The sequence below is a fragment of the Dendrobates tinctorius genome, unplaced genomic scaffold (genome assembly GCF_039654945.1).
Source record: "Dendrobates tinctorius isolate UK_male_01 unplaced genomic scaffold, ASM3965494v1 ptg000034l, whole genome shotgun sequence".
NCBI lineage: Eukaryota > Metazoa > Chordata > Amphibia > Anura > Dendrobatidae > Dendrobates > Dendrobates tinctorius.
This window is the reverse complement of record NW_027361702.1, coordinates 11,311,872-11,337,471: the sequence shown is the minus strand read 5'-3', so window position 1 is coordinate 11,337,471 and position 25,600 is coordinate 11,311,872. Positions and strand designations below refer to the sequence as shown.

Here is a 25,600-nt window from a genome sequence, read left to right as displayed (position 1 = left end):
CATTCTGTCCATTTGTGAGCTTGCTTTCACTTGGTGTGTTGCTGTTGTATGTGCAACATGGCAGACAGTCTGAGTTTCAACACACCGGAGCAGGTTCTCTTCAACTGGCTTTTGTCACGCCACTTTGCTCAACCATACCCAGTGATAGTGGATCCGCGGAGGAAGAAACGCATGTGGGTACATCCACTTTTGAGGCAACGACTCACAAGAGGTCATTTTCACCGCCTCTATTCTTCTCTGCGGGAGCATCCGGCTAAATTCTACCAATACTGTCGCATGAGCATTTCCACATTTGATCGACTCTTGGAGACAGTGCGCCCTGGGCTAACCTTTCAGGACATAAGGATGCGCAAAGCTACTGTATATCTGCAGAGGAGCGACTTCTACTCACATTACGGTATGTACTACACAACCACATTCTCTATGTTCATGATGTGTTGCCCAAAGTATGTTTTTTTTTATTTTTGTACTAAGTTTAATGCCCTCATCTTATTCCAGATATATTTAAACTTACAGACCAGAATGTTATGTGTAATATGTACTGAATATCACATAGTGATTGTGCGACCAAATATATGTGTGTTAGTAGATATGAATGACTAACAAGTTTGGTATGTATGTACCTGGTGTTTTGTTAATTTGTGCATTCTAAAATGTTCCATTTCTGTTGTTCTTCAGCTTCCTGTCCACTGACCTGTCTTATGCCGCCCTCCCACCATGAGTTTCTCATTGGAAGATCTACCATTTCTGGCATAGTCAGGTCGACATGTAGTCAAATATGGTCAAGACTACATCAACTCGTCATGCCCGAGCCCAGGATGGAAGACTGGTTGAGGATATCAAGGGACTTTGAGGAGGAATGCCAGTTTCCTAATTGTATTGCGGCCCTTGATGGCAAACATATCCGGCTGCGTAAGCCGGCGAACTCTGTCTCCCAATTCTTCAATTATAAACAATACTTTTTTGTTGTATTGTTGGCTCTGGCCGACCCTCAATACAAGTTTATAATTGTTGACATTGGGGCCTATGGAAGGATGGGAGACTCTAGAGTCTTCAATACTTCCATTATGGGTCGGCGGCTACGCACCAACCAGTTAGATCTACCACCACCACGCCAGCTACCAGGCTCCACTCAAGAATCAGTCCCTTATGTCCTTGTGGCAGATGAGGCGTTTCAGTTAACGCGCAATGTCATGAGGCCATATCCCCGGCGCAACTTGGACCACCGGCGCAGAATTTTTAACTTGCTCGGCGACTGGTGGAGTGTTCCTTTGGCATTCTTTGTGCCAAATGGCGGGTCCTACAGTCTGCCATTCAGCTGAGTGAATAAAATGTAAATGAAGTAATTAAAGCATGTGTCGTTCTTCATAACTTCACCAGGATACATGATTGTTCCTCCTCTGCTGGTGTTGTGCGTGGGTCAGACAATGTACGTAGGGCGAGACCACCTATCAACCCTCAACGTAGACCGCTCTCTGGGCTCAAAGTGCATGATATTTTCACAAATTACTTTATGTCACCTGAGGGGAAAACTTCTTGGCAAGAACATGCTGTGTCTATGTTATAAATTTTTGGTTTATGTCTGTCTAAATATATATATTTAAACCCCATATGATTCTATGACTGTTTAATTGTATTGGTAAGCGTATGTTAGTATGCTGACACCTTTTTTTATAATTGAGACAGAGACGTAAAATGTAGCAGACAAATGTTTACATTTGCCTTATTTTTTTTTTTTTTTTTAAAACATATTATTGCCGTATGATAAATGTGGCAATGGGCCAAATTGGCCATTATGCAGATGCGAAAATTGGGAACAAAAAACATTTTCTGACAAACAAAACAGCCACAAAACCATTAGGCAATACCAAAATGGCAACATTATAAATTTTGGTAGGTCGGAGGAGGAGAAGGCGGAAGACCAGCCTGTGTTTGCTGCTGGCTACTTTGCCCAACTTGGCCATCGCCCTGTGTGGGGGCATACTGTTGCCCATGATGTGGGTAGTGTACTGCCTCCTGTGATTGTGGTTGGTACTGGGCAGACTGATACTGGAGAGGTGCCTCTTGTTGGGGCTGGTAGGTCCGTGGCTCATACCCACCAAAATAGCCATGTCGTCCCCAACCAGGTTGGGACCAGCCTCCAACACTGGGTGGGAACAAGTGGCCATATTGGTAGGGTTGGCTAGAGACAGACATATGTGGCTTGTGTTGGAAAGGTTGGGTAGGGGGAGGAAAGGGATGAGGTGTAGGCCCATGTATTTGAGGATCCTCAGAGACTGCTTGAGCAAGCATGTGTGTGGGGTGTCTAAGGCGCATCAGATTCCTGGGGGAAAGCTGCCACCTCTCCAGATATTCAAAAAACTCATATGGGGTATAGGGGTGTGTGCTTGCATCAAGCAGGATCTGAAAACATCCTCGAATACGTAGCCTCACCTCACGGGAAAGGGCCCGAAGATAAAAGGCCAGGCTGCGTGAGTACGCCTTCTCACCATCATCATTATTGACTCTAGCCAGATAGTTCAGTACCCCTGTGTCAACATTGGTACGGGTATCTTGGGCAGGGATCTGACGCCTTCTTCTTCCTCGCCGGGATGGTCCAGCAGGCTGTGGGGAGCCCTGGATCTGGGCAGTTGGGCTGCTGCTGATGTTGCCCTGCTCCTCCTGTATGGCTGATGGTGCAGCAGTGGAAGGTCCTGCTTGTGGATGTGGTCCTGGTGGTGGGGTTTGTGGTGCAGGCACTGGGTTTTCCTGAAAGGAATCTTCACCCATGCTTCTTGGAGGGGGAGAATATGGGCCAGCCACATCTTCCCCTACAGACCCGGGATCTATGATGGGCTCTGTATCTGAGCCAGTTTCTCTCTCCGTAAGGTTGGACTGAGTTCTATTATGAAATAGAACAGAGCCAAAAATAAATCAATCTTTTTGGCCCTGTAAAGTATCTGTGTAATGTGGTGTGAGGTTTCTACTTACGGTCTCAGATCCAGAATTGGAGCGAGGAAGGAGAGGTGGTCATAATATATATATTTCCGCTTTATGTGGCCCGCATCACCACTTCTGGCACGCTGCTGACGTTCCCGCCTGTATTAGTCGCGGATGCTGCGCCAGCATCTCATCACATCTTCCACTGCAATGTGACAGGAAATATTCTCAATTTCACCTATTTGCTAGGTCAAATTTGCAACAAGTAGCCTAGGCATGTGGCCTTCTAGGGTGTGCTTTCTACCCAGGGTGGCATATATAATTGGGGCATCCAGGCCAGATACACAGGGTCACAATAGTTCAGGTATCAAGTAACTACACTTAATAACTTGTTTGGCTAGGAGGATGAGGAGCTTGTGGCCTGGGCCAAATTATGTCAGTGTATAACCATGGGTCACATAAAAATCTTCCCGCCTCATGAGGCAAAAAGTCCAAGCACAGGAATGGGGGGGCCCTGATTCTAAATGCCTTTTTTGATGTGAGGTAATTTTAAACAGTTTTTGGGTTGTGCTTACTCATTTGCTGCTGCTCCTCACGTGGCCGATCACCAAAATCGTGGAGCATCTGGCGACATATGCGCCTCCATGACGCCTCCTTTCTTGCCCGGTTGGCATAATGGGCATCACGTTGGTCCCAGATTTCCGGCCGCTCCTGCACTAATACAATCAGCATCTCCACATTGAGGAAATATGGCGCCATGATGCTGCAGGACTCCGTAGAGGCGTTCTTCCTGGATGTCTGGAGCGTTTTTTGAGCTAATTAGCATGTCTAAGCTTCCTGATGATGGATTGGCCCATTTCCTGTCACCAGCCAAAAGACCTGCGTAATTCTCGCAAGTCACACGTGTGGTCCGTGTGTAATCCGTATTTTTTACGCACCCATAGACTTGCATTGGCGTACTACGGGCGTAGTATGCTGACAATCGCAGCATGCAGCAACTGGCACGGACCGTAGAATACGGACGAAAAATATACGGCTGTTGGGAGCTGCCCCATAGAGAAACGCTTTTAACGCCTCTCACTCGTCCGTATTCCTCTCTAGTGTGACCCCGGCCTTAGGGTTAGGGACTCGCAAAATCTGGGGACCCTTGACGTTTGGGTTACAACTCGAGCTTATCTTTTTTGGCCAAAATAGTAACTAATACCCCATATCTTATCTTTTTGCACTTTTTATCATTTTTGCAGGATGCAGCTAGGCCTCTTTATGTTGACTTGGTTTTTTCTGTATGATGCATGTATATAGTGCAGAACAGTCCACCTGCTAATACTATGGGCATTATCAATAGGCTGTTCAGACACTTTGCACCGCACTGTGTGACTTATGTCCTATGCAAGCCTTATTTGTGTGCATTTTTCCCACTAGGCAGCCAGCCCCTGTTTGCTGGATACTGGCTGTCTTCATCAGTGGGTTGCACCTGTGCTGCCCCAGCCAATGGAGGACTGCTGCATCCTGCTAGTGCATCAGTCAGGGATCAGTGCGTCTACCTTTCAGATGAGTTTCTATGAATTTTTTTCTATGTTAGCTGTTCAGATTTAGTGTTAGGGACTCGCAAAATCTGGGGACCATTGACGTTTGGGTTGTGAGCTTATCTGTTTTGGCCAAAATAGTAACTAATACCACATATCTTATCTTTTTGCACTTTTTATCATTTTTGCAGGATGCAGCTAGGCCTCTTTATGTTGGCTTGTTTTTTTCTGTGTGATGCATGTATATAGTGCAGCACAGCCCGCCTGCTAATAAGATAAGATATGGGGTATTAGTTACTATTTTGGCCAAAAAAGATAAGCTCGTAACCTAAACGTCAAGGGTCCCCAGATTTTGCGAGTCCCTAACCCTAAATCTGAACAGCTAACACAGGAAAAAATTCAAATTATGTCCTATGCAAGCCTTATCTGTGTGCATTCTTCCCACTAGGCAGCCAGCCCTTCTTTTGCTGGGTTCCTGGCTGTCTTCATCAGTGGGTTGCACTTGTGCTGCCCCAGCCTTTATCAATGGAGGCCTGCGCATCCTGCTAGTGCATCAGTCAGGGTTTGGTGAGTCTACCTTTCAGATGTGTTTTTTTTACTTTTTTCCTATGCTAGCTGTTTAAAATTGTGGGTTAACAACTTTATTTCAAGCATATGATGCTCATTCAGACTCACCTGTGGCAAGTAACAGATGTGGGCAATATGAAAATCACACCTGAAACAAGATAAAAAGGGGGGAAGTTGCCTCAATCTTTGCATTGTGTATCTGTGTGTGCCACACTAAGTACAGAGAACAGAAGGAGTAGAAGAGTACTGTCTGAGGACTTGAGAATCAAAATTGTTGAAAAAGATCAACAATCTCAAGGTTACAAGTTCATCCCCAGAGATGTTGATGTTCTTTTGCACAACATAATCAAGAAGTTTACAACCCATGACACTGTAGATAATCTCCCTGGACGTAGATGCAGACAAAAATTGATGAAAGGTTGCAATGCAGGATAGTCTGGATTGTGGATAAGCCACCCCAATAAAGTTCCCAAGAAATTTAAGCTGTCTTGAAGGCTCAGGGAGCATCAACGTCAGTGAAAACTATCCATCGCCATTTGAATGAAATGAAACACTATGACAGGAGAGCCAGGAAGACCCCACTGCTGATATGGAGTCATAAAAAAGCTAGACTGCAGTTTGCCAAAATGTACATGAGTATAACAAAATCCTTCTGGGAAAGATTCGTGTAGACAGATGAGACCAAACTAGAGCTTTTTGGTAAAGCACATCATTCTACTGCTTACCTAAAATGGAATGAGGCCTACAAACAAAAGAACACAGTAGCTACAGTTAAATATAGTGGAAGTTCAAAGATGTTTTGTGGTTGTTTCGCTGCCTGTGGCACTGGGTGCCTTGACAGTGTTCAAGGCATCTTGAAATCTGAAGATTACCAAAGAATTTTGGGTCGCAATGTAGTGCCCAGTGTCAGAAAGCTGGGTTTGCGTCCAAGGTCATGGGTCTTCCAGCAGGACAATGACCCTAAACATATTTCAGGAAGCACCCACAAATGAATGGAAAGAAAGTTCTGAAGTGGCAGCAATGAATCCAGATCTAAATCCCATTGAACCAAGGTCGAACATATAACACAGCACAAAGGCCAAAGTGGAAAGGGGTCCCGCTAACACCTCCGAAGTAGGTGGAATTGTGCATTATGATGAGCTATTGGACTGTAAATGGCGCATGTAGTCCCTCCTGTTTCCACCACTGCATTGAGCACCTGTGGAGAGATCTTAAAATTGCTGTTGGGAGAAGGCGCCTTCACATATAACAGACGTGGAGCAGTTTTCAAAACAAGAGTGTTCCAAAATTCCAGTTGAAAGGTATAAGAAGCTTGCTGACGTTTATAGTAAGCAATTGATTACAGTTATTTATTCCAAAGGGTGTGCAACCAGATATGAAGTTAAGGATGCCAACAATTTTGTCCTGCCCATTTTTGAGGTTTTGTGTGAAATTATGTCTAATTTTTTTAATGTGTTGTTCCAATACACACAAAGGAAATAAACCTGGGTATAACAAAACGTGTAGTTATAATAATTTTCTGGGAGAAATACTTCATTTTTGGATCAATTTCAAGGGTGCCAAAACTTTCAGCCACGACTGTATTTATTTCTTACATGTGTATACATACAATATATATCTACAGTACGCTAAGTGCGTACACCCCCTTTGAAAAGTAAAATTTTTAATCTTTATCTCACTGAACACAAGAACAATTTCCAAAATTTTACTAATTCTGATCTTCATAGAACATTTTTTTAACTCACAGCATGAAAGTAAAGTTAATAATACAACTATTATTGCAAAAGCCTCAGTTTTACTTAAATCAGTTGATGTAAAAATGAGTACTCCCCACATCAAACACTACTACATCTAATATTCTGTATAACCTCCATGATTACTACGGACAGCACCACGTCTTCTAGGTCTGGAATGACCAAGTAGGCGACATATTGCAATGTCTATTTATTTCTATTCTTCAAAACGATCTCTTGGGCCTGGATGGTGGATGGAGAGTGATGACAAGTTGCATTTTCAGAATGCCCCATGGGTGTCCGGTTGGAGTAGGATCAGGAGACATTTGGCCACTGAATCACTTTCACCTTGGGCTTCTTCAGAAATGCAACAGATCAGAGTTTTGTATCATTGTCATGTTGGAAACGTGCTTGTGTACCAAGGACATGGAGTTATGGCAGCATCTTCTCCGTCATCTGAGCAGCACATCTGTGAATTCATGATCCCATCAATGAAAATGTAACCCTCCGACATCAGCACCTCACTTGCCCCACGTAAGGAACTCGGCCACCACCATGTGTTACTGTAAGCACCAGGCATGTGGAAAAATGAATTTAGAAAACTCAAGCTCAGGGAAGAGAAAATCATTTGCAAATTTAACTCCTTAACCCCCTGGAGCTTTTTTCGGTTTTGCGTTTTCGTTTTTCGATACCCTTCTTCCCAGAGCAATAACTTTTTTATTTCTCTGTCAATATGACCGTGTAAAGGCTTGTTTTTTGCGGGACGCAGGGCCGGCGTCAGCACCCGGCGCACCCGGGCAAGTGCCGGGGCCCTCACGAGATGGGGGGCCCATTCACGCTGTCTGGGATACCGTACATAGCTCCCAACCATCGCCACCATGCCCCCTCTCATGTACCGATCCAATCTTCACCCTCCCAGAGTCCCACAGGCCACCGCATCCCTGATAAATCTCTTCTCTGCACGCACAGGATCTGTGATGAGGTCACAGGAGGGGAGGAGTCAGGGGTCACATGATCAGGGGCCTCAGGGTATACAGGATGCTGCTGTCTGTGCTGGTTGTCATCATGCTGGATGAGGGTAAGTTTATGTGTGGGGTCAGGAGGAGTTTACAGGGTGGATGTAGCAGAGCCGTGTGTGTACGGAGCAGCGCTGTGTGTATGGAGCAGAGCCGTGTGTACGAGGTGTATGGAGCCGAGCCATGTGTGTACGAGGTGTACGGAGCGGAGCTGAGTGTGTATCAGGTGTACGCAGAGGAGCCATGTGTGTATGAGGTGTACAGAGCGGAGCCGCATGTGTACGAGGTGTGGGGAGCAGAGCAGCGTGTGTACGAGGTGTGTGGAGTGGAGCCGCATGTGTACGAGGTGTGAGGAGCAGAGTCGGATGTGTACGAGGTGTACGGAGCAGATCCGCGTGTGTACGAGGTGTACGGAGCGTAGCCGCGTGTGTACGAAGTGTGGGGAGTGGAGCTGCATGTGTACGAGGTGTGGGGAGCAGATCCACGTGTGTACGAGGTGTACAAAGCAGAGCCGGATGTGTACAGAACGGAGCCCAGTGTCTACAAAGTGTACGGGGCGGAGCAGAGCCGGGGGTGTACAGGGTGTACAGAGTGAAGCTGCGTGTGTATGGAATGGAACCGTGTGTGTACAAAGCAGAGCAGTGTGTGTACAAGGTGTACGGAGTGGAGCCATGTGTGTATGAGGCATACAAACGGAACTGTGTGTTTATGAGATGTGCGGTGCAGTATGTGTACGAGGTGTATGGTGGGGAGCATTCATACCTCCCAACCATCCCGGATCCAGCCGGACAGTCCCAGCCGGGAGTTTACTTTTCCCACGGACACAGTACACTGTGTGCAGAATTATTAGGCAAATGATTATTTTGTTCACATCATCCTTGTTGTCCTACTGCAAGCTGTATAGGCTTGAAAGCCAACTGCCAATTATGTAAATCAGGTGATTTGCATCTCTGTAATGAGGAGTGGTGTGGTCTAATGACATCAACACCCTATATAAGGTGTGCTTAATCATTAGGCAACTTCCTTTCCTTTGGTAAAATGGGTCTGAAGAAAGATTTGATGGGCTCTGAAAAGTCAAAAATTGTGAGATGTCTTGCAGAGGGATGCAGCAGTCTTGAAATTGCCAATCTTTTGAAGCGTGATCACCGAACAATCAAGAGTTTCATGGCAAATAGCCAACAGGGTCGCAAAAAGCGTGTTGATAAAAAAAGGCGCATAATAACTGCCCATGAATTGAGGAAAATCAAGCGTCAAGCTGCCAAGATGCCATTTGCCACCAGTTTTGCCATATTTCAGAGCTGCAATGTTACTGGAGTATCAAAAAGCACAAGGTGTGCCATACTCAGGGACATGGCCAAGGTAAGGAAGGCTGAAAAATGACCACCTTTAAACAAGAAACATAAGATAAAACGTGCAAGACTGGGCCAAGAAATATCTTAAGACTGATTTTTGTAAGGTTTTATGGACTGATGAAATGAGAGGGACTCTTGATGGGCCAGATGGATGGGCCCGAGGCTGGATCAGTAAAGGGCAGAGAGCTCCACTCCGACTCAGACGCCAGCAAGGTGGAGGTGGGGTACTGGTAAGGGCTGGTATCATCAAAGATGAACTTGTGGGACCTTTTCGGGTTGAGGATGGAGTGAAGCTCAACTCCCAGACCTACTGCCAGTTTCTGGAAGACATCTTCTTCAAGCAGTGGTACAGGAAGAAGTCGTATCGTTCAAGAAAAACATGATTTTCATGCAGGACAATGCTCCATCACATTCATCCAAATACTCCACAGCGTGGCTGGCCAGTAAAGGTCTAAAAGAAGAAAAAATAATGACATGGCCCCCTTGTTCACCTGATCTGAACCCCATAGAGAACCAGTGGTCCCTCATATAATGTGAGCTCTACAAGGAGGGAAAACATTACACCTCTCGGAACATTGTCTGAGAGGCTGTGGTGGCTGTTGTACACAATGTTGATCGTAAACAGATCAAGCAACTGACAGAATCTATGGATGGAAGGCTTTTGAGTGTCATCGTAAAGAAGGGTGGCTATATTGGTCACTGATTTTTTTTATTGTTTTTGAATGTCAGAAATGTTTATTTTGTGTTATTATATTGGTTTACCTGGTGAAAATAAACAAGTGAGATGGGTATATATTTGGTTTTTATTAAGTTGCCTAATAATTCTGCACAGTAATAGTTACCTGAAAAAACAGATATCCTCCTAAGGCTACTTTCACACATCAGGTTTTCGGCGTCAGGCGCGATCCGGCGTCGTGCCGGAACGCCGGATCCGGCAAATGTTTAGTAAAACCGGATGTGACGGATCCGGTTTTCTGCCGGATCCGTCTTTTTCTTGACAGACAAAACCGGATCCGTCTCATCCGGTTCATCCGTTTTTCTATCCGTTTTTCAACGGATTACGCCGGATCCGGTTTTTAAAATTGACCCTTGTGGCCTTCCGAACGGGATTGGCTACTGGAAAACTAATAATAATAATAATAATAAATTTTATTTTTATAGCGCCGACATATTCCGCAGCACTTTACATTTCAGAGGGGATTTGTACAGACAATAGACATTACAGCATAACAATAATCACATACAGTAGATTATAACAAATACCAAGAGGAGTGAGGGCCCTGCTCGCAAGCTTACAGTCTATGAGACTATATATATATATATATATGAAACTATATATAGCATGTTCCTACAGCCCTTCTTTGACAGGTTGTAGAGGAGAAAGTGCAGGTTGGAGAGAAGAGCAAGTTTACTGGCGAAGATGGATGTTGTCATTGGAAATATTTTGAAGAATTTGGCGGATTTTACAGCGGAGGCAAATCGTTTGAGGGTGATTGTTCTGGAGAAGGAGAGAGCGAGACAGCAGCGCATCAGGCATCGTAGACGACGTTTGTGGATCCACCCCATCACAGCCAAGAGAATGACGCGTGGGGTCTATTCTACACTATGCATGGACCTTCGACGAAACCCGGATAAATTTTTTGGATATGTTAGGATGAAAATGGAGAATTTTGATTACTTGGTGGAGCGCATTGCACACCTCATAAGAAAAGCGGACACCTATTGCCGCTTCTCCGTTTCACCCGCAGAGCGTCTGATGGTGACTTTAAGGTAAGCCACATTTATTGGATATGATCGCATCAGAGCACACTTTCACTGCAATCTTGTTGGTGGTAATTTGTATCTCCAAGTGTTAGGTCAGTTTTGGTATAATGCTGTGATTTAAAACTAATTTATTGTTTGTTAATTCCCCACAGATTTCTTGCAACTGGAGAATCACTTTCGTCACTGCATTTCCAGTACAGACTCGGGATTTCCACCATATCTGGAATTGTGAAGTACACATGCCGTGCACTGTGGGACTCCTTAGCTGAAGAGTTTTTACCAGAGCCCACAACAGAGAGGTGGATTGAAATTGCTGACAAGTTTCAACAGATATGTCAGTTTCCAAACTGCTTGGGCGCTGTGGACGGGAAACATATCCGCATTGTAAAGCCAGCCGGATCGGGATCGGAATATTTCAATTACAAGAAATATTTTTCAATTGTCCTCATGGCCATCGCTGACGCGGAATACAAATTTATTGCGGTTGATATTGGGGCCTATGGCCGCTCCAATGACTCTCAAGTTTTCAAACTGTCTGCCATGGGGCGTAAACTGTATGGAAACACCTTCCAGTTCCCACCACCTAGACCGCTGCCGCAAACATCTGGTCCACCTATGCCATTTGTCTGTGTAGGGGATGAAGCCTTCCAGCTGTCGGAACACCTTTTGAAACCGTACTCTAGCAGAGGATTGACAAGACCAAAACGCATTTTTAATTACCGCCTCACAAGAGCAAGAAGAATGGTTGAATGTACCTTTGGTATTCTGACAGCCAAATGGCGGGTCCTATTGACTGCGATCAACCTCAAGACAGAAACTGTGGACGAGGTGATCAAAGCGTGCGTGGTACTCCACAATTTTGTTATATGCAAGGAACCCATTTCCATTGAGGACACCTCTGAAGAAACCACCTTGCAGGATTACCATGACATTACCACTAGAAGTTCTGTGACGGTTTCAGTAATGAGGGACAATTTTGCACTATACTTTATGTCACCTCAAGGCAGAGTACACTGGCAGGATGACAGAGTGTGAAAGATTTGTGCCCCAAACTTGTGTACCTTCTGTACCAACAGTATATACCTTTGCCAACCAAAGTTGGCTATCTTGTCATGGTCTCTATTTTTAGCTTTAGGCCACAGGTGTGTACCTGGTTGTGTTTTATGCAAAGTATTTCACCTTTTAACAAAAGTTGTGTACATTGTTAGGAAATCACCAACAATAAACACAACTTTTTAGGTGAAATACTTTGCTTCAAACACAACCAGGAACACAACTGTGGCAAAAAGCTAAAATTTACCCACAGTTATATACCTAGTTTTGAATACCATTTCACCTTTTAAATACCCTGTATTTAACCTTTTTCGCCGCAGAAAGAAATGACAGACAACCAGTGTAAAATAATTTAACTTTTATTGAAAAATGTTTTTTTAGTAAACTTTTTTAAAATTTTAATAAACATGTTTAATAAAAATTTGAAACTATAAAACTGAAACCATAAAACTGGTCATTTTTATTTAAAAACACACATTATAATTCTGTGTAGTGTGTGGTGGAAATACTGCTGTAGGGGCTGCGGGACACTTCGACACTGGGAGTGTGGAGAGAGGACTGGGATCGTTGTGGGGAAGGAACAGTTAGAGGTGAAGGTGTGGAAAAAACTACAGAATGGGTGGACATGTGGGAAGCAGAAGAGGTGGTGGGTGGTGGAGTGGAGGGTTGGGCAGGGACTGTAGGAGCAGATGATGTTGATGGCAAGTTGTATGGGGAAGGAGTTTGGTACGGGGCAGGTTGCTGGAAGTGGGGAGATGTCTGGTACGGGGCAGGTTGCTGGAAGTGGGGAGATGTCTGGTACGAGGCAGGTTGCTGGAAGTGGGGAGATGTCTGGTACGGGGCAGGTTGCTGGAAGTGGGGAGATGTCTGGTATGGGGCAGGTTGCTGGAAGTGGGGAGATGTCTGGTACTGGGGAGGTTGCTGGTACTGGGGAGTTTGCAGGTACTGTGGAGGTTGCTGGTACTGGTGAGGTTGCTGGTGCTGGGGAGGTGGCTGGTGCTGGGGAGGTGGCTGGTGCTGGGGAGGTGGCTGGTATGTAATAGGAGGGGGAGGATGGAAAGTGGCTGGAGGTGGATGGTATGTAATAGGAGGGGGAGGATGGAAAGTGGCTGGAGGGGGTGTAGATGTAATAGGAGGGGGAGGATGGAAAGTGGCTGGAGGGGGTGTAGATGTAATAGGAGGGGGAGGATGGAAAGTGGCTGGAGGGGGTGCAGGTGGAGGAACTACTGTGGTGGGAGGAGGAGGAGGAGGTTGGGAGGTAACTTGCTGGAGAGCAGCGTGGCATGAATGCATTACATGCATCTGCTGGGCAGGAGAGAGCGTTTCCATGCGCTCCACAACAGACCTGAAAAAGGTGTGGTTTGGCGAAGATCTTGCTTCTGAATGCATGGTTTGCAGAAGTGTCTTCACCTCCAGAATGCTGGAGTTGATCTGCTGATAGCCTGCGGAGATTTGCTCTGACAAGACTTTTAGACAGTTCTGGAAAGATGCATTCAGATGCAAGAACTCTGGCGCATAAGTCTTTTCCTGACCCCTCTGCCGCTGCCGCCCAGTACCCGCAGGTGTACTAGAGGTGGCAGGGGCAGAAGGGTGGGGTAAAGGGAAAGCGATCTCCTCACCAGCAGCTTCATGTAATGTAGGCCGCCACGATGCTCCTGTGCTGGTGGATGGGACAGATGGGTCGAATGTGTGGGAAGGCTGGGAAGGTGCAGATGTACCGGGGCGGTCGAAGTGTCCCTCGGTGCCGGTCTCCTCAGGGATCGCCTCAGAAGGGTCCAATCGTGCAGGCTCCCGAGTGCTGCTCACCGTGCTGTGGAATAAAGAGAAAAAAAAACAATTAAAATACTGACATGGTATGGCCCTGGCTGAAAAAAAAATTTACATCTAACATTTTTTTTCACATGTGGTGTGTAATATTTACCTTCTGGTGACCATTGTTTCCCGGAGGAACGACAGGGCTTCTGCGTACTTGTACTTGCTCCTGCGTCCTCCAGATCCACTCGGGGCCCGCATCTCTTTATTGAACTCCTTCTTGAAACGATCCCTCACAGACCGCCACCGATTCACAATTCTGTTCCCTGAAACGAGAAAGGAGTGGTTAGTATACAACATCAGTGTTTCCCAAACTCCAGTCCTCATGGTCCCAAGGGGTCATGTTTTCAGGATTTCCATAGTAAATAGAAATCCTGAACACATGATCCGTGGGGACCACGAGGACTGGAGTTCGGGAAACACTGGTTTACATCAAGCAACCGGTACTGTATATACTTACGCTCTGTAATCTGGGCCCGAACATCGAGGTCCTCCCAGCGGCCCACAAGAAGCGAACAGATTTCCTCCCAGAGTCGTCGGGTAACGATCAGGTCAGCGTGGCGGCGGTCAGCCATATTCCAGAGCTGCTCCCTTTCTCTGACAAGATCGATGAGGCGGTCCATATCAATCCCTCCATCCTCAACGTCAGAGTCGGGAGCACGCTGTGAAGGCTGTTAAAGAAAAAGACAAAAATAACATAATTAGCCTCCACAAAAGAAATGAAATAAAAAGTGCAAAAAAACAAAGCAAAAATATTTATACTTACACGCTGGTGACCGCCGCGTTGCTGTCGCCGACGACCCTGGGAGGCACTGCGAGCACCTCTTGGCCAAGCACCAGATTGGGAAGACTAGAGAAGAAAACAAAAAAAGTTATGTCTTTGGATGTAGGCATTTGTTTGCTGTGTGTGGTCTGCAGAACATTGTTTTCTATGTGTTGTGTGTAGTGTGATGTTGTGTTTCTGCGTTTGATGCAAAAAACTTACCAATTGTGAGCCCACTCCAGGTGTCTGTCCACCCCTTCCTTCTTCTTCTGGGAGCTCCTCTTCATCTTGTGATTCCTGTTTTGAAATAAAAGGCCATGAATAGACATATATTACAGAGAAGATGGATTTTGGAAATAAAAACTTACCGTCAAACGCTGACGATGCGAGGGAGGGCTCCCAGAAGATGATGTGCTGTCTTCCTGGTGGCCATACTCCATGCCTGTGGGTGGTGTTGAAGCTGCTGCCATTGCTGCTGCTGCTGCTGCTGCTGCTGCATCTATTGGGCGGCTGTTGAATAAAGAGAAACAAAGGGCCAATGAATATCTTGATATTCAATAGCCCTAGTTTGGAGGAATGGGTTATTTGATAATTACCGTCTCTCCTCTGCTGCTGGCCTCCCCTCCTCAGCATGTTCTATTTGCTGCTCCATTTGGGGTGGTGGTGGTGCGGATGGTGCTGCAGTGGTCTCCTGCCTTCTCCTGCGCCTGGTTGCTGTCTTGGGTGGCATGTGGGTCCCACTGTCTTGCTTTTATATATGTCTTGTGGGCAGAGCTACTGAGCATGCTCAGACCAAAAAACCGGATCCGGCCGCCGGATCAGGCTTTCGCCGGATCCGGCGCATTGCGGCGCTCATAGGCTTTCATTGTGTGAAAAAGCCGGACGCGCCGGATCCGGCGTGTCCGGCTTTTTCGCCGGAGACAAAAAACGTTACAGTAGACGTTTTTTCCAGACGCCGGATCGCGACACATTGCAACACATTGCCGGATCCGGCGATAACCGGATGAAACGCATGGCCATCCGGCGCGATCCGGCGCAAATGCAAGTCAATGGGGGGAAACCGGATCCGGCATTGCATTTCGCCGGATCCGGTTTCTGTCAAAAGCGCCGGATCGCGCCTGACGGCGAAAACCTGATGTGTGAAAGAGGCCTAAGATAGCCAAATCTAAAAAAAACCCACTCCAACTTCCAAAAATATTAAGCTTTGATATTTATGAGTCTTTTGGGTTGATTGAGAACATAGTTGTTGCTCAATAATAAAAAGAATCCTCTCAAATACAACTTGCCTAATAATTCTGCATGCAGTGTAGTACACGGCGGAGCCCCAAGGAGCACTTTAAAACTCGCACGTGATGTTCTACCGGAAGTGACGTGCTGGAAGCTGACTGGAAATGAGGTAATTTCAGGAGGAGATTGTGACGAAACCATGGAGGCACTTCAGGGAATGCTTCAGATCCATCACCGTGTCCTCCTCCGACAGCGTGAACAGCGGGGTCACCTTGGAATCGGGGATGCTGGCCATGTGAGCGAATCATGATATGTCCTGCATCGGGAGGCTCAGGTGGGCACTACAATGGGAGCCGGGCTGCTATGGTATCTTTATAGAATTTTTCTCTCTCTGTTTCTTTCTCTCTCTCTGTTCTTTCTTTCTCTCTATTCTTTCTCTCTAATCTTTTTTTCTTTCCCCTCTTTATTTTTCTTTCTTTCTCTCTGTTCTTTCTCTCTCTCTGTTCTTTCTCTCTCTCTGTTCTTTCTCTCTCTCTGCTCTTTCTTTCTCTCTCTGTTCTTTTTCTCTGTTCTCTTTATTTCCTCTCTTTCTTTGTTTGTTTGCTTCTTTCTTTCTCTCTCTGTTCTTTCTTTCCTCTCTTTCTCTCTCTTGGTTCTTTCTTTCTTTCTCTCTCTGCTCTTTCTTTCTCTCTCTGTTCTCTTTCTTTCCTCTCTTTCTTTGTTTGTTTCTTTCTTTCTCTCTCTGTTCTTTCTTTCCTCTCTTTCTCTCTCTCGGTACTTTCTTTCTTACTCTCTCTCTGTTCTTTCTTTCTTTCCCATCTTTCTTTCTCTCTCTGTTCTTTCTTTCCCCTCTTTCTTTCTCTCCCCTCTTTCTTTCTCTCTCTGTTCCTTCCCTTCTTTCTTTCTCTCTCCCTCTCTGTTCTTTCTTTCCCCTCTTTCTTTCTCTCTCCCTCTCTGTTCTTTTTTCCCCTCTTTCTTTCTTTTTCTCTCTGTTCTTTTTTTCCGTCCACTCTTTCTTTCTCTCTGTTCTTTTTCTTTCTTTCTCTCTGTTCTTTCTTTCTTTCCCCTCTTTCATTCTCTCTCTCTGTTCTTTCTTTCGTTCCCCTCTTTCTTTCTCTCACTCTGTTCTTTCTTTCCTTTCTTTCTCTCTCTCTGTTCTTTCTCATTCTATCCCCTCTTTCTTTCTGTTCTTTCTCTCTCTCTGTTCTTTCTTTCCTCCTTTTCTCTCTCTTTTCTTTCTCTCTCTCTGTTCTTTCTTTCTCTATCTGTTCTTTCTTTCACTTTCTTTCTCTCTCTCTCTGTTCTTTCTTTCGTTCCCACCTTTCTTTCCCCTCTTTCTTTCTCTCTACCTCTCTGTTCTTTCTTTCTTCCTTTCCCCTCTTTCTTTTTTTCTCTCTCTGTTCTTTTTTGGACTGGACAGGCAAACAAGAAACCAACTTGTTTAGTTCCTTGTAATAGTACTGTGTAGGATCCGACTCCAATTTTCTATAGTAGCGTGTGTCTATAAGTTGCCTGTTTGCTTCCTTCATGTAGTCTGAAGTATTCATCATGACTATTGCACCTCCCTTGTCAGCAGGTTTAATTATGATTTCTTTGTTGGTTTTTAAAGTCCGCTTGGCCTTTCTCTCCTGGGCACTGATGTTGGATGCTTGTCTCCTGTAAGTGTCTATGATTTTGGATTTTATCAAATGTCTGAAGGAGTCTATATATTTATCCAAATGAGGGTTGCGTCCAGGTGGAGGTGTCCAGTCTGACTTTTTCCTAGTTGTTAGGATCCATTTTCCTTCGGTCTGAGTGTTTTCTGAATCTTCTGTATCACTGAAATATTCCCTCAGGCGCAGTCTCCTGAAATAATGTTCCATATCACTGCAGAGTTCAGTTTTATCTAGGGCCTTAGTGGGACAAAATGAGAGTCCTCTAGAAAGCACGGCCAGTTCCACTTTATTGGGTTTATAATCTGAGAGATTGATGACACAGTTAGATGCTTTTGTGTCTGGAATGGAGTGGTTGTCCAAGTTGTCAGGTTTTGTATTTGTTTTGTATCTGTTTGTATAGAGTCCTGAACTGAGGCGCAATCTGTGTAGTTTCTTTTCCTTGTTATGAACCAGAAAGGTCCATAGTTTGTTGTAGTATTGTTGTAATTCTTGCTCTGTGCTTTCTGTAAGTGTTTTCCTCAGAGTTTCAAATTGCCCCTGGACTTTACTCCTTATGCTGTAGCAGACATGTAAAAGATGGTTCCTTAGTCTCTCAGAAGTCCTGTGACAAAGGTTTTGTGTATAATGGGTATTGTAGGTATAAAGAATTGGGTTTGTAATCCAGAGTCCTTTGTGAATTAGACTCTCCTTTTTGCATTTAGGTAAGAAAAAAATGTCACTGTCCATTTGTGCATGTTTCTTCAAAAGTGGTTTTAGTTCCATAAAGATGCTGTACATTCTGTTATCCTCCATTTTGATACTGGAAAGATGTATAACTTTGCACCGTGTTAGCCAGTAGATAGAAAAATATTCAGAATTGAGAGTCCTCAGTGGTTAATACCTTTTAATGGCTAACTGAAAAGATGGTAACACATTGCAAGCTTTCGCGACTACTCAGGTCTCTTCATCACGCATAGACTAATACAAAATCTGAAGAGTCACATATTTATGCACAATACAGCACAGAAAAAATGCAAAAGATGAGACAAGTGACGTGAAGCAGAATTATGATTATGGGAGAGGGAGAAACATAAATATTGGACCAGTTCATAGATATGGAGTCCGGATGTTTTATTGTCCTCTGATTGGGGTCTCCTAATGTGTTGTGATGCCCCCACAAGGTCTTAGGAGCAAATTCCTTAATTGATGTAAAAAGACATAAATCCATGCGACACATTCATTCCAGCATTGAGAGTGTCAAAGGTCGTCATAAATTTATACTCACAGACTCTTCTCTCTCGCTATGAGCGCTGACCATTGGGTGGCTCTCACAGCAATCTGGCACTGACAACCATAGAGGTCTCCAGGAGACCTCCGGTTGTCATGCCGACACACCGGTAACCCGAGATCACGTGACGCAGGTCACCGGTGTGCATATTTCCAGGCCCTATTAGGTTTGTGCAGTAGCCACATGAAGCCCCATGTGCAGGCACAGCTCACAACCATCCCCCTCACAGCTGCACCCCCCTTTTTCTCCCTGATGGAATGTCCACTCACCCCTTCCTGCAGGTATACCAGCTTTGTGTAATGTGAGTGCCTGACCAGCTTTGTTTAAGCACATGTTTCTATGTTCCTTCAAACTCGAATTTAATAACTCACGATAAGCCTAAAGACAGGAAACTCATATTTTTATAATATTCATAATTAAAGCTATCTCCAACAGCGTTTTGTAGCTTATGTGGATGTCAGAAACCGAGAAACGGATTTCCGCCCGCCCACACCACCCAGACACATCATGTCCTCTAGCTCAGCCCCACAGTCAGCCCCACAGTGAGGTCAGCAAGGGAAAGGTATAAATCTAGGATGCTCGATTAGGAAGTGGTCTTTTGCCTGGGGAATCAGCTACAGGGAACTGAGCAAATCTACCCTTTTGTTCTGGGACGGTTCCCCTCCCCCCTCATGCACATGGCATACCAGTGACTAATAAGTGTAAGTTCTTATTTTAATCCCTTTTATTTCTATCTGTCTGTATATACTGTATTTTGTCTCTTTTGTAACATCTTTTATATTTTTGTAAACACTGCCTATATTTTCTGTAGTAAATATATAAAATTTACTAGTTTTGTTTTCCTTGCTCTAAGAATGAACTGCCACAACCTCCACACTAAATTACGCTACCCTGTGGGTGGTGGGCTCTGTACCCAATATTATTTTTAATGTCAAGTGAGGAGCTGTTGGCAGCAAAGTGTTCTCGGGGATTTGGGAGACCCTGGCAGTGATGGAACGGAGGTTTATGTGTGTATTTCCAGCCTGAGACTGGGGATATACATACCACCCTCACTGCAGAGTGCCCAATAGCCAGTAAACGGTAAGCCAGTCTTTCTGGCAACAACTTACCCTAGGTGTAGTTCCCTGACTGACCTGAGGGTAAGAAGGGCGCAAGAGAGCTGCAAGTTCCGAACCGGAACTGAGAGTGGGACAGACAAGTAACACCCTGACATATAAGTGGGATCGAAAAGTAGGATTCCTGACAAAGACAAAGATGGCAGCCATTAGAGACACTAAAATGGCGGGAATCAGCGCAGAGGCAGGTAAAAGCTCTGCCCATTGTGGGCATCTCGGAAGTAAAATGGCACAAAAATCTGTTTGGCAGAGGCAATAGCCTGAGTCCAGGTCACATCCCTTTGTGAGCGATGCCCGCCCGCGGTGGACACAGCAAAGAAAAAGAAGCCCAGTCCCCTACAGCAGATTCCTGAAGAACGAGAAGAGTCCAAAGCTGAACGGTCAGAGCAACCGAAAGAGGATCCACCCATGGAAGGACAGAGTTCAGAAGGAGTCTGCGTGAAGGACAACGCAGTGCCATTGCTGAGCACATGCGAAGCTGGAGAGTAGTCTGAACATGCTGAACTCAAGCCAGGAGGTCGATAAAGTGCCAAAGGGTGAGACGCTATAAGAGTGGTCAGGAAATAGCAAAAAGGTCGGGAAGCCGGAGATAGCGGTGCAGTACGAACGGGGCAGACAGGTGGGAAGTTAGAGTACCAAACCGAAGGTCAGAGCCAGAAACAGACAACAAGCACAGAGTCACAAGGCAGTGCACAGAACGTGAAAACAGACCGTGTAATATAGGAGAAAGCAATCAGACTAAACAGTATGCAAGCACACCAGGGGGTCAGAAACACAGCCAAGACAGTTGTGTGGTGCCCCCAGGAGTATGGTCGCCAGTGGCATTACCTTCCTCCAGGGAGGGTGATGTCATGCTTGGAAGCAGTGAAGGGTCTCTCTCGCAGTTAACCTATACATGCAACACAGTTCCACTCCAGGCCAGCAGGGGGGACTCTGAACCGGAATTGAAGGGAGGAGTGCTCTCTGAGGGCCAAGAGGAAGGAGTGGTCAGTTATTGTGAGGAGGGTGAAGTGTGCAGACGTGTGCAGAGAAGCTGGAGGTTGAGCTGAGGAAAGAGAGCTCCCTCACAGTGAGAGCGCATGAACTGGAGCCTGGTCTCCACGGTTGTACGGATACTAATGGTCCTGCAACAGACACCAGAGGAGTAGGAGGCTGTAAATGCTCTACCCCCATCTAAGACTCGGAGGCACAACAGCACGGAGTGAGCCAAGAGAGGAATAGCGGCTACAGCTGTCTGCCATACGAGGAGTGCTAGTAGAAGAGAATTAGGAGGAACTTCAGTGTAACTCAGTACTAGGAGTACTTCACTCAAATAAGCGCTAGAGAAGGAGACTGCACAGCTCATCTGCTGAGAGAGAATCCTGAGCTGCTTCCAGGCTAGCCTGCTCCGGTACCATCTGTAATCAGGACCCTGGAATGCATTTATCAAGTAAAGGAACAGAAATTACACCCTGCTGTGTCTTTGTCTGCTTCCCACCCTTCCGGCACTGCTACATCCCCGTGCCAACCACATCTACACTGTCCTGGGACTACAGCTTCACCTGTGGGGAGCTTTTATGTGGCGCCCCCAGGAGTATGGCCGCCACAGTGGCTTTGCCTTCCTCCAGGGGAGGGTAATGCCAGGCTTGGGGGCAATGATGGGTCTCTCTCGCAGTCAATCCATACATGCAACTCAGTTCCACTCCAGACCAGCAGGGGGAACTCTGAACCAGGATTAAGGGGAGGAGTGCTCTCTGAGGGCCAGGAGGAAGAGGAATTAGTTTGTCTGTGGAGGGTGAAGTGTGCAGACGTGGAGAGAGAAGCTGCAGGTTGAGCTAGGAAGGAGAGTTGCCTCAGCTTGAGAGCGCACGAACTGGAGCCTGGTCTCAAGGGTTGTACGGATACTAAGGTCCTACAACAGATACCAGAGGAGTAGGAGGCTGTAAATGCCCTACTCCCATCTAAGACTTGAGGCACAACAGCAGCTTGGATAGAGAGCCAGGACTCAGAGAAAGAGGAGTCCCCGAGAGAGGCTACAGCTGCCTGCCGTGCAAGTACGGTTCTTGGGAGCATCTGACAGGAGGAACTTCAGAGTAACTTAGTACTGGAGTGCGTCATTCAAACAAGCGTTAGGAAGGAGACTGCACAGCCCGTCTGCTGAGAGAGAATTCCTGAGTTGCTTCCAGGCTAGCCTGCTCCGTTATGATCTGTAATCAGGACCCTGGACTGCAGTTATCAAGTAAAGGTACAGAAATTGCACCCCGCTGTGTTTTGTCTGCTTCCTACCCTTACGGCACTGCTACATCCCCGTGCCAACCACCTCTACACTACCTTGGGACTATAGCTTCACCTGTGGGGAGCTTTTGCATCCTTGCTGCACCCTACCATCAGTCCCAGTGGATCTGCATGCAGCGTCGGCTTAAAACCTCCCTTACCGAGCACCACAGGTGGCGTCACGAACTATTCCATTCCATTAACTACATTCCCCCATTACTTGGGCGCCCAGGGTCATGATCCGGGTCACCGCTGCTATGACACACTGACACCGGCCCGGTACCGAGTACCCCACAGGCCTGGGAGGGCGACCCATTTACATCTTTGCTGCATCATACCATCAGTCCCAGAGGATCTGCATGCAGCATCGGCTTAACATCTCACTTGCCGAACACCACAGGTGGCGTCACAAACTATTCATTTAATACATTCCACCATTCAAACTTCCCCTATTAATTGGGCGCCCAGGGACACGGACTGGGTCACCGCTGCTGTGACACATCCCGCCAATACCTGACCGGTACCAAGTACCCCACAGCCCTGGGAGGGCGACCCAGTTGTATCACACTGACAGAGATCCCCAGACGAAGGCAGGTAAATATAGCTCTCCCCAAATCAAATTGAGGCCATACAAAATTAACCCTGAGAGAACAGAGAAGGAACCATGTCCACAACCATGACAGTCATGTGGAATCGTGTTTGCAAAGGTACTTAAACACGCTGTGTCAGGGTCTCCATGGCAGTGGGACCAGAGTCAAGTGGAGCTGTAGTACTAAACGGACAACCCGAGGGTCGTGTCGGGTTAAAAAGGACTGTGCCCATGTGTCAACGGGCAAATATGTATTGTTGGCCAAAGTGTCAGGTTAATAAAAAAAAAACTTGAACTCTATATCCCAGACTTCCAACTGAGTGGAACTGAGGTCAGGGTTGACCGACAAGAAGCACTGAACGAAGAGTGTATTGATTTTATGTGTATTAAAAATAGAAAAATGTTAATGTTTAAAGGTGATTTTATACATGTCTGAATATTTCGGTATCTTACCGGCATTATATGGTTAGGGACTACCATATTTTAGGAAGGAAAAATGTAAGAGTGTGACAGAAGCTGTCATGCGCTTCCCCCCTAATGTTCATGTGCATACAATTAATGTGCAGTAATGTAAATTATGCTTATGTGTACCTTACTAATAATAATGTGGCTGTTACATTGTATGAGGGTTTTACATGTAATTTATATGTTTTGTTATTGATACAAGATTAGGGAAAGATGTAAAGGATAAGGTAAGATGGTAGCTATAGATTAGCATAGGAATGGCTTTAGTATAGTGGGGTTCAATAGAATCAGAAAATTAGGGTGCCAGTATAGGAAATAAGGGGATTTCAAAGTTGAGAGTGGTAAGAGTGAGTGAGTTTGTCAGTGCGACACTTTCTGATTCTCAGTCAGTCAGGGATAGCAGTGTACAGTAGTGTACCATAGTTGTAACGTTAAGAAAGTTCTGCAGAGTGATTTAGGATAAGGCAGAACACAGTACGGAAAGACACAGAATGCTTGGGAAAAGCAAAATGCTGTTGGCGACCACTTGGTACGATGGTATCCCATAGAGAATCTGGGGCCTATGGCTCGAATCAGGACAGAGGAACCTTTTTTCATGTCCCAGTGAAGGGGAGCCAGAGCGGGAACCAGTACGGAAAGTGGATGCAGGAATATGGGAATCCCAAAGCCAGGACGAGCATCTCAGAGGCTAAAGGAGCCAGCCTTGAGAAGGAAAGCTCAGGCTGTGCATGGGACCACCGAGCCAGGAAGATCATCTCAGAGGCTAGAGGAGCCAGCATTGAGATGGAAATCTCAGGCTGAAAATATGAACTTGTGCTGTGCTGAAACTGCCATGGATTGTTTGTTATCACGTAAAGTTGCACTGTTAAAGCGGAATACGATGTCTGTTCCTGAGTGTGTGATATCATCCGGAGACGGGACTATGGGATCAGCAGGATCTGCAAAGGAAAATATGAGTTTTGTGCAATACTTCCACACAACACAATAGACGGGACATTATGTTTTCTTTGCGGGGTGCCAGGGTGTGGGAACACAACAGCCCCTGGCCATGACTAGTACCCTGGCCACCTCACAAAGGCATGATTTGCGGATTATTGACATGAGCCGTTTATAACCTTTGAAGGCAAAATTGCAAGGGGCATACAAGTAATAATACCCATAATTATATCCCTATGCTCAGGGACAGGTAAAGAATAATATGGTTCCAGCAGTTGGTGCGGCTAATAAGTGCTGATTAGTGATGAGCGAGCGTGCTCGGATAAGGCGTTATCCGAGCATCCTCATGTGCTAATAGTATTCGAGCACGCCTAAGACATTCTATGTTCAAGTCCCCACCACTGCATGTCTCACTACAACACATGCAGGATTACCTGTTTGTTAGACAACCCCTGTATGTGTTGTAGCTGTCAAACAATGGCAAGACATGCAACCACGGGGACTTCAACATATTATTCGAGCTCGCCGAAGACTCTCGGTTAGCACCCGAACATGGATAACACCTTAACGAGCACGTTCGCTCATGACTAACGAAGATAGATTCTGTTTAATATCTATAAAACTAAAGATAGCAAGACTTACAATTCTGCACAGCGTCTTATTTTCGTTCACCAGTTTTTCTAATGAGAGCAGCTCAATTATCTCACTAGGTAGAAGCGCGGAGGCTCGGTCTTGCTTATTTGCCAAGCTGAAATAGAAGGAACATATAGAATAAGTATTAATATATTACATTTTCATTAGGCAAGGAATATCATACAGGGGACATGCAGGGGTCATGCTGGCGTACATAGCAGGCGCGATCACTGATCGGTCGGCATTCTGCCATTTCAGGGTGTGATTGCAAACTTTGCTTTTTACTTTAAGTTCCCACGATGAGTTTTTGGTGAGTTTTTGACGCTTTGTATTTTCGCTCTACAAAACATACAGCTTCTTAGTTCCAACAAAGTCGATGGGATTTATATTAATAACTCTCCTGCCCTCTGAGTTTTTTTGCGCTGCATTAGCTGAGCTATGGTCTGTGTTTCACATCTACACCATGTCAATTTCTCTTGCGAGTATGGTAAGTTTTAAGTGCAGATTTTCCCCATAGAATTGCAATAGTTTGAGAAAATTCACAGGTAAAAACACATGTAATCCGCACAGGATTGTATCAATAAGTTTTATCAAAGCCAAATACCTGGAAGAATAAAAAATAAAGCTGCTTTATTTAAAACATGACCTAGCAAAAAGAAAAAAACTGCGATAAAAACGGAATAAAAAACGCAAGTAACCCAAATAGGTTAAATCTACTACATGAAAAACTCACCCAAAACGTGTCGTGGGAACATAACCTTAGTGTATGTGCACACTGAAGTTTTTGGTAGAGTTTGTAAAATCTACACCGGGAAGGGATATCGGGACGGCTGGCTCTGGGAGGAACGCCTCTCACTCTCTGTCTGACCGAGAAAATGGTCCTGGTTCGCTGTGCACATTGTGGTCACAGTGAACTATGCGGTAGACAGAGTAATTTTTAAGGAGTTCGGAGGCA

At 45.6% G+C, this 25,600-nt stretch overlaps 1 protein-coding gene across 1 annotated transcript in view; it reads right to left on the bottom strand.

Annotated features, from left to right (window-relative positions):
• ARL13A (ARF like GTPase 13A) overlaps positions 1-25,600 on the bottom strand; it is a 224,333-nt gene that overhangs the window by 82,176 nt on the left and 116,557 nt on the right. The window contains exon 5 of the mRNA XM_073573174.1: positions 24,655-24,760. Within this exon, the coding sequence (XP_073429275.1) occupies positions 24,655-24,760 (106 nt within the window). The remainder of the gene's footprint in view (positions 1-24,654; positions 24,761-25,600) is intronic.